The 11717-nt window shown below is 44.0% G+C and overlaps 1 protein-coding gene across 1 annotated transcript in view; it reads right to left on the bottom strand.

The window, feature by feature from the left end:
* Positions 1 to 6797: 6797 nt before the first annotated feature.
* LOC126994687 (uncharacterized) overlaps positions 6798 to 11717 on the bottom strand; it is a 39581-nt gene continuing 34661 nt past the window's right edge. The window contains exon 3 of the mRNA XM_050853986.1: positions 6798 to 6872. Within this exon, the coding sequence (XP_050709943.1) occupies positions 6798 to 6872 (75 nt within the window). The remainder of the gene's footprint in view (positions 6873 to 11717) is intronic.

Below are 11717 nucleotides of genomic sequence, written 5' to 3'. Positions count from 1 at the left end.
GCTGTCAGGCAAACTATATTCCTCCCCGTGCTCATTCCAGTGTGTTTCCTTTACATCCGTGAACCATTGGTGGGAATTAATGAATTCCTACAACAGGCCGTTACGAGGGCCCTCACGGCAGATCGGTGGGCTGTGTTGTTGCCGACCAAGCGTTTTTATCGCCGCCTTTGTTTAGAAAATGCCGCTTCTGTGCTGTGTTCCCGGCACTACGCGGTACTGATTTTCGTTACTAACTAATGATTCGAACTTATTATTTTGCTGTTATAGATAGAGGCCATGACTTAACCTACAATACTTTTCTCACCTGTCTTCCTTCAGGTTTATTGTTATGGTACCTGACGACTGTATTGTGACACCAACTGTATTTCGTTCAGGAGTCGTTGTGTTGTTCTTTATAAAAAAAATTACAAGGATATCTATCTATCTGTCTTTCTATCTGTCTATCTATCTATCTATCTTTCTATCTATCTATCTATCTATCTATATCTATCTATCTATCTATCTATCTATCTATCTATCTATCTATCTATCTATATATGTCCTTTTTTGCCAACAGCACCCTAGCCCAGTCATTAGCGTCTTATAAATTTAACACACACACACACACACACATACACACACACCCCCTAACCCTATGGTCCAAACTAAGTGGTCTATCCTTAAATCTAAAAGTAACTTCAATAAGTGGCCATCAGACTTCCATCTCTGTCTCAACAAATATTAAGATTGAGGAAGTGGCGGTCGAGATTGTTTTTAAGAGAATCAATCATGTTGCACTGGACCGCTAACGGTAGTTTATTCCATTCTCGTGCTACAACGTTGGTAACTATAAAAATGGTGCAGTCTGAGTTTATTTGTTAATAACATTTAAGTTTTGTGCAATTATTTCTCATTTGAGACGTGTGGTCTTTCATAAACTATTTGGATTCGTATACATTCGTAAAGCACGTCAAGTATTTCGATACATTCGATCAGCTTCCAATCGAAGCGACGTTTCTCAAAAGAGAACATGCCAAGAGATGAGAGTCTTTCATCGAAAGGTTTGCTGCACACCGCCGAGGTCAAATTTGTTTTCCTACGTTAGGCACCTAATTTAGCAATGTCCTTCACATAATGTGGAGACAAACTCTACGTCATTTTTTAAGTGAGATATGACTTAAGGATTCTATAGTGTACTATTAAATCGTCATTTTTTAATGAAAAAGCTTAACATTTTGTTCGCTTGATTCGCTTCATCAATGCATTACTGGTAAAATTCTAAGTTTAATGAGATTCTGACACTCAGGTCCTTAACACACTGAACGCTATTGAGTTTCACATCACACATTCCATAATCCAACTTAATATATTATGTTTGAACTCGAAGGATTTGGCACGTATTTAATTAAAGGGAATCTTCTGTTTATCAGACCAAGCTGAAATGTTAAATATATCTTATTGGAGACTTTGCCGGTCATAGAATTAGAGAGAAAGAGTGAGCGAGAGATTATCTTGCTGGATCAAATAAAAAGAGTGAAGAGGGAACAAAAAAGTATAAAAATGTATGGCTCAGAAGCCTAGCTCTTACTTGGCAGTGGTGGATAGGTTACACAAGTGAATATCTATAATAATGCCGCCAGAGGGCGTCATTGAGCCGCCGGGAAGCTACAGTAAAGACGCGGCCATATGAGAAATATGAAAATTATTTTGATTTCCACCTTTAGGGCCCCCGAAAAAAAAAGATTCTCATAAATGAAAACGTGAGCAGCGATTAGATCTATATTTTCTTTTCTAATGCTTGGAAAGAGAATGTGTGTGTGTGTGTGTGTGTGTGTGTGTGTGTGTGTGTGTGTGTGTGTGTGTGTGTGTGTGTGTAATTCACTACGGCCTAACCACGAGCTGGACTCGTCAACGCCAGCAAGTACCCTCCGGACCCGAGCAAGCCCTTTATAGTCAATCTCTGGGTACTGCCAGGACTCTCACACACCACACACCCCATCCCCCTCCTTGTCAACGGAATAATCTCTGCCTGAGCAGGGCTCGAACCTCCGCCTGCCAGACGAGAGCCTGACAGGGCAAAGCCTTAATCAACTGGGCTTTTGGTGGAGTGTGTGTGTGTGTGTGTGTGTGTGTGTGTGTGTGTGTGTGTGTGTGTGTGTGTACAATCAGAAAAAAAAAAAATTCAGACGCCCTCTGCAACGGTTGTTAGCCACTCCAGGTGAGGTATAAACGTGGACATCCGGCTCTAAGCTTTATTGAGATCCTCCTGTGTCCTCAGTTCATTTCTTATCTGTTCCAATTAACGCCAGAGAGCAGTTCAACATGCTCTTTACGGACAAATTATCTTACTTTTCAGAACAAGCTACATCCACATTATAACCAACACACACACACACACACACACACACACACACACACACACACACACACACACACACACACACACACACACACGCGCGCACACACACACTCGAGAGACCCGCAGCAGACCAAGAGGTGAATTACACACACACACACACACACACACACACACACACACACACACACACACACACACACACACACAGTGGGAGAGAGAGAGAGAGAGAGAGAGAGAGAGAGAGAGAGAGAGAGAGAGAGAGAGAGAGAGAGAGAGAGAGATAGAGATTTTTGACAGCAGCCGATCGTGGCTATTAGGCCGAGAGAGAGAGAGAGAGAGAGAGAGAGAGAGAGAGAGAGAGAGAGAGAGAGAGAGAGAGAGAGAGAGAGAGAGAGAGAGAGAGAGAGAGAGAGAGAGGGGGGGGGGGGGGGAGGGGCGCACTGAAACTTTTAATAAAAAAAAAATTTTTATTTTTATTTTATTAACTAACGGGCAGGGACTGTTCACCAGGGCCCTCTAGAGGATCCACCGGCGCCATGGGCAGCACATTAAGAAGCGTTCATAATGGTAAGGGAGTAGAAGAATGCTCTTGGCGAAAACAAACAGTTATTCCAAATTCAACCAACCGAAAAAGAACTCGGAAAATTAATTGAATTGGAAGCGAGCATCATTAAGTGATGAGCAGACAAATGATGATATATAATGACATTAAAAATAATTGAGCAGTTTTATCAAATGTACATTTAATAACATATTAAGAATCGATATAAGAGAATGGCAACCCCCTGTCCAAAGACCAATTAGGAAAGATGAAGTTAGAGTACTTCGGAGCAGGATGGCGCACACTGACGTCATAAGAAGAGAGGTAGAGGGGGTTGGAAAAAGGTTTTGGATTAATAACGGGTGAGGAAGGTGGTATTTGATTTTGAATAAATATTTGAAAATTTTACAACGAATGCAAATTAATTGAAGAATAAGTTTTAGGATATTATACTGAAAAAAAAATTACCAATACATTTGTTGTAGTATAGTATTGGGGACTATTGTAGAAAAAGGTAGGTCGCGGTCAGGCATCATTTTTATAGCAGGCTAGCGAACATTGCATGGGATGGCGGGGGTTTCATGGACCATTTGTCCTCGGGACGGGCAGGCGATGGGCGCCCTTCGTCTACACTTTCACTGCCACCAGATGGCACTGTGTTTCAAGTTTACCGTCCAATTTGACAGATATGCAAGTAAAAGGTATTCGGTAATCCATACGTCTTTTTCATCCTCTTTCCACTAAGGCAAGCGATATTGATGATAATAATGATGATGGTAATAATAATACGAATAGGAATAAGAATAATGATAATAATAACAATAATAGTAATAATCAATCAATCAATGGGGACATGCGCCGGGGGGCGCGTCGCTTCGCCCACCCTACGACAGCAAGTCTGGGGGTCCCTCCGGGCGAGTCTCCATGCAGGCCCCCTTCCCATCCTGAGTGCCTCCCGGCAGGATCTATCGACTTGCTCAAGTCATGAACTCCGTGGGCATCCCCTTGGCCTCCTCCACTCAGGATTGTCTCTTACAGAGGCAACCCGATGAGCAGGGTCGGGTTCTGGGTAATGTGCCACGTGTCCGTATAGCCGGAGTTGGCGTTGACGGACTATGCAGGTATGTCGAATCAGTCTCATGGAGTAGTCTCCGGTTTGATACAAAGTCATTCCAGCGATATCCCATGATTCTGCGTAGACATTTATTATCAAAGCCATCAATCCGCCTCAACAAGTCCCCATTTAATGTTCATGTCTCACAGCCATAAAGTAAGACCGGGAGCAAAAGGGACTTAGAGATCCGGATCTTTGTCCTTCTGCACAGGTATCGACGACGCCGTATATTCGTGATGAGCGAGTCCATAACACCGTGGGCCAAGCCAATCCGCCGTGAGGCTTCCTGGCCAGACTCATCGTTGTTATGAACTACGCTACCAAGATACGTAAAATTTTCCGAAATCTCAATGTCCTCGCCACACGCATGAACAGACTGTACTGTTTTATCCAGCAAGCTTCCAAACACCTGTACCTTGGTCTTGGTCAAGGAGACCTTAAGCACCAAGGGTTTCGCCTCCTCGTGCAGTGCCTCGAGAGCCATCACCAAAACCTCCAGCGACTCCGCCAGGATTACTACATCATCGGGAAAATCAAGGTCAGTGACCCTGGTATTACCAATGGATGCTCCACAATGACTCTGGTCAACAACTCTGCCTAGTACCCAGTTCATACAAGTGTTGAAAAGCGATGGGGCAAAGACAGCCCTGCCTCACTCCCGCATTCACGTGAAAGAAGCTGGATAAGCCCCCCCTCCACACTTCACTGCATTTTCAGTCCCAGAAAACAGGCCAGTCAGCAAACCAATAGTCCTTGCAGGAATCCCTCGGAGTCGCAGGAGATCCCATAGTGCCTCGCGATGCATTGAATCAAACGCCTTCTTGAGATCGACATATAATACAAGCATCCTCTGTCGAAACTCATGTCTGCGCTACATCAGTACGCGAAGCGGTAGGATAAGGTCAGTTGTTGACTTACCAAGCGTGAACCAAGACTGCTCAGGTCTCTGCAGCTTCAGCAGGTGGCTGCGAATCCGCATCAGCAGTAGGTGGGCAAGCACCTTGCATGGCACACTAAGCAGTGTAGTACCACGGTAGCTGTTGCAGTCGTGGCGGTCCTCTTTCCCTTTTCAGATAGGGACGACCAACCCCCTCTGCCAGTCAGGAGGAATGGTACCAGACTGCCATTCGGCAGTCAAGACCGCATGCAGCCCCACGGATCATGGCCTCACCTTCAGGTTTGAGCAGCTCTGCACTGATTTTGCAGATCTCAGGTGCCTTTCTACCCCTCAACTTTGCCACAGCCTCTCTGACCTCGACAAGAGAAGGTGGGCTTTCGTCGATGGGTTGATCAGCATCTGCCACCTGCAACCTTGCAACTGGAAGCTACAAACTTGGAGGATCCGCCGTGTACAACTGCTCAAAGTACTCAGCCCAACGAGCCCTCTGCCCATCCATGTCCGACACGAGGCAGCCATTGGATAGCGCTCACCTGGCAAGGAGACGGAGTGGAGCTTCTAGGCTCGGTAAGCAGGTTGGAGATCATTCGCATTTAAATGGCCCTCGACTTCCTCAGAGAGACCCCTGACATACCTCTCCTTGTCTCTTTTCAGAAGAGCTCAAGTCCTACGTGACAGAGCCCTGTATTGGTCCCGATTCCCAGCAAGTCTGGCAGCTCGACTCTCCTCAATATTCTGCATTGTGTCTGCCGTGGTAAATCCACTCCTAGATCTCGGGCGCTCCAATGCATTCCTTGGCATCTTGAAGAGTCTCACGTTTTAAGTTATCCCACAGTAGTAATAATGGTAATGATGATAATAATGATAATAATAGTAGTAATAATAATAATAATAATAATAATAATAATAATAATAATAATAATAATAATAATAATAATAATTATAAATCACTAGATAAACTCAAGAATTAGGAAATGCCAACTCAACCCCCCCACACACACAGACACGCACGCACACGCACGCACACACGCACACGCACACACACACACAGACACACACACACACACACACACACACACACACACACACACATTCACTCGTAGAAAGGACCCGTGAGATGCTGGCCGAGAAAGAGCCTGTACATTTTTCCTCTTTGATAAGACTCGCAAAACTGGTTTCGAGATAACACAGAATGGAGGAGCCAAACTAAACTTGCACAAAACTTCAAACCCTGCCTGCCAATTTTTCCTGCCAGCCCTGCCATTGAGAGAGAGAGAGAGAGAGAGAGAGAGAGAGAGAGAGAGAGAGAGAGAGAGAGAGAGAGAGAGAGAGAGAGAGAGAGAGAGAGAGAGAGAGAGAGAGAGAGAGAGAGAGAGAGAGAGAGAGAGATTGGAGGAGAGGGAGGGACACAAAAGAGCCCTTGCTCCTGCACTGTGATTTAGAACCTCATTTAAAACCTATTAGTGAAACTTTCCTCTGAGTAACGGTCGAAGCTTTTTTCCCTTTTTCTTTCCTTTCATGCACAAAGAAAGATTGTAAAGCAGTTCAGCTGAAAAAAAAAGTAAGTTCAGTGAGCTTCGGTAATGTCCCTTAAGGTGCGCTGGCGTGCTGAGATACAAGCGGCACTGTAAGTGTATGATAATTGTAACAGTAACAGTATCATCAATAACCAGACCCGCGACAACAACAACAACAACAACAACTACAACAACACAACAACACAACAACAACATCAACGACAGGAAAACACTGATCTTTTAGTTTCTTGCACAGTTGCCACCTCCACCATCTCCACTAAGACCATCGTCACCACCATCATCTACAGGGAAAGCATGAATATGCCTACCATTTAGTTTCATGTACAGCTTCTATCTCCTCCTCCTCATGCGCCTACGTGGTCTAGTGGTCAGCGTGTCTGGTTACGGCTCCGCGGGCACGGGTTCGAATCTCGCACCCGGCAGTCGGCGTGCAGCTCATCCTGCTGCAAAAGATAAAGTGTGGGAATCCCGGATTTCACATTGGTGCGTGTCCCAGGGCAATTGGTTCTTACCTACCCAGGGTCAAAGGGTCAACGGTTCGGAGATGAGCACCGCAGCCACGCGTAGATATAGCGTATGCACCTGCCTTTACCTTACTATCTACACCATCAACAGTCACCACCACCTTCAACAGCGACAATAACAATAAACGTACCATTTAGTTTCTTGCAACATCACCATCAACAATCGTAACTGAGTTTTGTTTCCCTTTTATGGCTCAAGCTCGCAGTCGATATTATCTCTTGATGGAAAACACGCTGGTATCTTTCGCCACTCCACGTCTGAGTCTGAATACAGTGAGCTGGTGGCGAGACTACAAAACCCGCTGTCACCACTTCCATGAGCTTTGCCACTATTCCTCAAGATAAATTTATAGATTGATAGACAGATAAATAGATAGATAAGCAGGTAGGAAGATTAGCAAATTCATAAGTGTACGATTACTAAGACTGATGGGTGAATGAATGGGTGACTGGCTAATGAACAGATATAGATTGATAGGTGTCGGTAGATAGAGATTGATTGATAAAGGGATTGATAGACGGATGGTAAAAAACAACAACATAGATTAGAAGAAATATGGGACGGCATTTCAAGGGTGGCTTGATAACACTGACACATTCATTGATCAGCCCAAACAAGGACACAAGCCAAGAGATGGAGCAGTGTTGTTAAGCAGGTGAACTTTAACCGCTGAGACCTTTGCTATTTGCCTTGTTTTCATAATTTACTCTGGTGCACTTATCAGCGCTCTGTCGGTGGTGTGGCGGGGCACCTTCGAACCCCCTGCTCCTCCCGGCTCGAGAACCTCCTTTCGTCTCTCTTTGTTTGCGCCAGTGTTGGTTTCACCTGGAAACTATCGGTTCGTTGATTCTCTTTGTATGATAATGTATTCTTACTTGCCACCAAAGGCCGTGGTTTCCCCCTTCGTCCACACACTTGGTTTGAAACAACTCCTAAGATGTTATTGCACCCGCTCATCCATTATGCAGCTTCTCGTCTATTATGATTAATGTGTGTGAAAGTGGAGATAGCGAAACATCAAGCGGCAAAAGTTCCTCGTGAAGAAAACAAAATATTTCTACACGTTGAAACTATTTGAACATATAACATTTTTATGGGGACTTTGTAATATTTGTGTAGCTCCACATCTATATAGACACAGATTCAGCAGAAAACTAACTCCATGAGGCAGTAGTCGGCATCTACAATCTAATCACTTTGTGCTGTAGAATTCCTGAGTCAAGAATTCAATGATTGTCATTCTTTAATACAATTTTCCTGGCATCCTGATGACAGGAGGCCTCTTGTGATTCTGCACTGGCCGTCTAACCTTCGTAATTATCCGCAATTCTTGTCAGACTCTTGTCAGACCCGTGAAAAAAGGGATTTGAGTGATTTCGTAAGTAAATGGCACAGGATATGGAATTGCATTCTAATCCTAATGCAACTTAACGGAATCTTGTTTACTCGTTGTGCTGAACAGTGAATGTGAAGCGAGGCAACACGTGGATCATGGCAGGCGAAACAACAGTACGTTTAGTATCACTGTATCGTGACCACCAAAGGCCCTACCGTTCGGCCCTCAGCCACTTTTTTCCAGTGTGCAATTCCAATCTCTGTAAACTATTTCAAAGGCATGACGGTCGGCCCCTGCCAGCCGGTTATTTTTTTATCATGACGCGTTATTTTTTATTACTCTTTGCCTTAGTCTCTACCCAGAAGCTTTGCTTGACAAAGTTGTAATCACAGTGAAGGCTCCCAGGTGTAACTTGACAAATCACTGCCATGGGATTTAAAATCAAGAAATGGCCAATACCCTGGCTCCACGGGGAATTTTACAGACGATTGACAATCAAGCTTTTGATTATGTTTATCAAAAAGTATATCAAGAATGTATGATATGCATTACTCAGTGGAGTAAATGTTCCCGAATGTAGCAGGCGTCTGGATAATGTTTAATGGTTTCTGGATCACACACACACACACACACACACACACACACAGAGAGAGAGAGAGAGAGAGAGAGAGAGATTTACATAGATTTACATAGAAAATCAGACCACACAGACCCCATGGTCCAGACTTGGTGGTCTGTCCTTAAACCTAAGTGATTTTACATTAATCAGAAGACTCCAAAACGTTGCATTTCTACTCTAGTTGATATTAAGTTGAAGGAAGTGACGGTCGAGCTTATTTTTGAAGGAGTCAATCGTGTTACACTGGACCACTGACGGTGGAAGCTTATTCCATTCTCGCACTACAACGTTGGTGAAGAAAAATTTGGTGCAGTCTGAATTTACTTGTCTACATCTGAGTTTTACGCTATTGTTCCTCGTGCGCAAAGTGTCATCGATCATAAACAATGTTGATCTGTCTACATTCGTGAAACCATTAAGTATTTTAAAACATTCGATCAGTTTTCCTCCAGGCGACGTTTCTCAAGAGAGAACATGTAAAGGGTAGAAAGCCTTTCTTCGTAGGATTTGTTGCGCAAGGAAGGGATCATTTTCGTTGCCCGACGCTGAACACCTTCTAATTTAGCAATATCCTTTGCATGGTGGGGAGACCAAAACTGTACCGCATATTCCAAGTGGGGTCTGACTAAACTGTTGTAGAGCGGGAGTATTACATCTTTATTCTTGAATACAAAGTTTCTTTTAATGAAGCCCAACATTCTGTTCGCTTTATTTGCTGCATCGATGCATTGCTGTGAGAATTTGAGGTTTGACGCGATTTTGACCCCCAAGAGAGAGAGAGAGAGAGAGAGAGAGAGAGAGAGAGAGAGAGTGTTACCATCTACATTTCTCTCTGCTAAAATCACGCACGCATTGCCAAAAATGGGCTTCAAGGAAAACCAGAAAGGCTGATTAGATGCGAGTTCAGGTTCCTCTTCCGCGAGGCCTCGGCAGCCACACACGACGCTTTAATATTTTTCACACAGGTTCCTACGTCTTGGGTTTCAGATTTCCTTCCTTCTGTCTTTCTAAAAAAATGATCAGCCCTTACTTATAGTCGTTGACCGTGTGTGTGTGTGTGTGTGTGTGTTTTATCTTTCAACTTGTAGGTCTGTGTAACTATCTGACTGCTGGTCTTTTGGCTGCGCATTTGTCTATCTATCTGTCTGTGTATTCTAGTCATTCCCTTATTGCTTGTTAGCCTCTGTATCTGTCAGTGTTTATTTTTGTCTGTGTCGCTCTGCGCCCATCCCAGTCTCTGTGCCGCTGGGGCAGGATCTCTGTAGATATTAACATGTACATAGCTAGTCTAGCTCTATTATATTGTCTGGGCCATTGCAGGCCGTGAATTTTTTTTTTTACAGATGTAGAATATATTTGCGAATAAAAGTCTCTCTCTCTCTCTCTCTCTCTCTCTCTCTCTCTCTCTCTCTCTCTCTCTCTCTCTCTCTCTCTCTCTCTCTCTCTCTCACCTGGTGGCCTGCTATCTGGCAACCTCACTACAGGGATGGCTGGTGTGGGGGTCAAATTGAACAACCATTAAGGAATCTCGTGGTAAAGATACGGCTCTAAGGTATTGTTGAAGTTCGTAAATAAAGCAGGTATTTTTTGGCGGTCTGCAGAAGAGAGAGAGAGAGAGAGAGAGAGAGAGAGAGAGAGAGAGAGAGAGAGAGAGAGAGAGAGAGAGAGAGAGAGAGAGAGAGAGAGAGAGAGAGAGATGAAAAATAAATATTTGTTTTCTGCTGCTGTTGCTCTGTGTGTGTGTGTGTGTGTGTGTGTGTGTGTGTGTGTGTGTGTGTGTGTAATTGCTTTCCGATAAGAACTCTCGAATTATAATGTAATCTCCAAATTGTCGGCGTGGTGCAATATACTTTTTCTTGCATATTTCGGAGTGCGCGGCTGAAACAACTCACCAAGCTTATCTATCGTCTCTTGCTGCCCTAAAAACAGTGTACGTTGATCAAAGGAAATGTGAAATAAAGGAAACCAGGCTAGGTGTTGACAGTGCGTTCATGCGACTATAAAAAAAAATGAAATCCTTGATGGTTTCTTAAAAGGATGTAGATCTCTTGACTGTGCAGAGTCAGTCAGTGGCGTTCACCCGCTGCGCAGAGACTGTAGTGACCTTTTTGGTGTTCTTTGCCTTCAGTGACCAGCAACGGCAAGCGAGGTTGTGCATAGTCAGGAAAGGACGAAGAGAAATGCACGGTTCTATATTTGGCTTCCAATTTCTTTCTTTTGCTCAATTTTTTTACTGTTATCCTTTCATCTCCGTCTCTTTTTCCATTAATTTCTCCTCTTCTTCCTCCTCTCCCTCTTCCTCCTTTCGCACGCGCGATTTTATTTTTCACTTTTCATTTTCTCCCGCAGCCCGCCGTCTTCTCTTTCAAAATATCCACCTTTCCTTCCTTTACTATTTTCCCTCGTTCTCTTTTCTCTCGCTTTTATAGATTCACCATTCAGCCTTTGAGGTGCTCTCATTTTCATCTCTCCATCTTTGAGTCATTCTCTTCATTTATTTTTTTGTCGTAACTTTGGTGCAATATCATTTCGTTTTTTCTTCTTTCTTATTTTTACTTCCTCCTCCTTGGAACCGAATACTAGTGACCAGAGGAATACTAACGCGCTACAAGACATAGAGCGGTGTGCTTACTCTGATATATTGCACATTAATGTCTTCCATATGAAATCGGTAGAAATGTGGCCGAGTGAATGTGTATATCATTAAGTGTATCCTCTGTGCCGGGTCTCCATCCAGCCAGCCACTCTTGCCTCTCTCTGCCTCACCCTCGTCCGGGCGGGGGGCGTCAGCTGTTACCTTTTAAAGTG

The sequence above is a fragment of the Eriocheir sinensis genome, unplaced genomic scaffold (assembly GCF_024679095.1).
Source record: "Eriocheir sinensis breed Jianghai 21 unplaced genomic scaffold, ASM2467909v1 Scaffold85, whole genome shotgun sequence".
Taxonomy (NCBI): domain Eukaryota; kingdom Metazoa; phylum Arthropoda; class Malacostraca; order Decapoda; family Varunidae; genus Eriocheir; species Eriocheir sinensis.
This window is presented reverse-complemented; position numbering and strand designations above follow the sequence as displayed.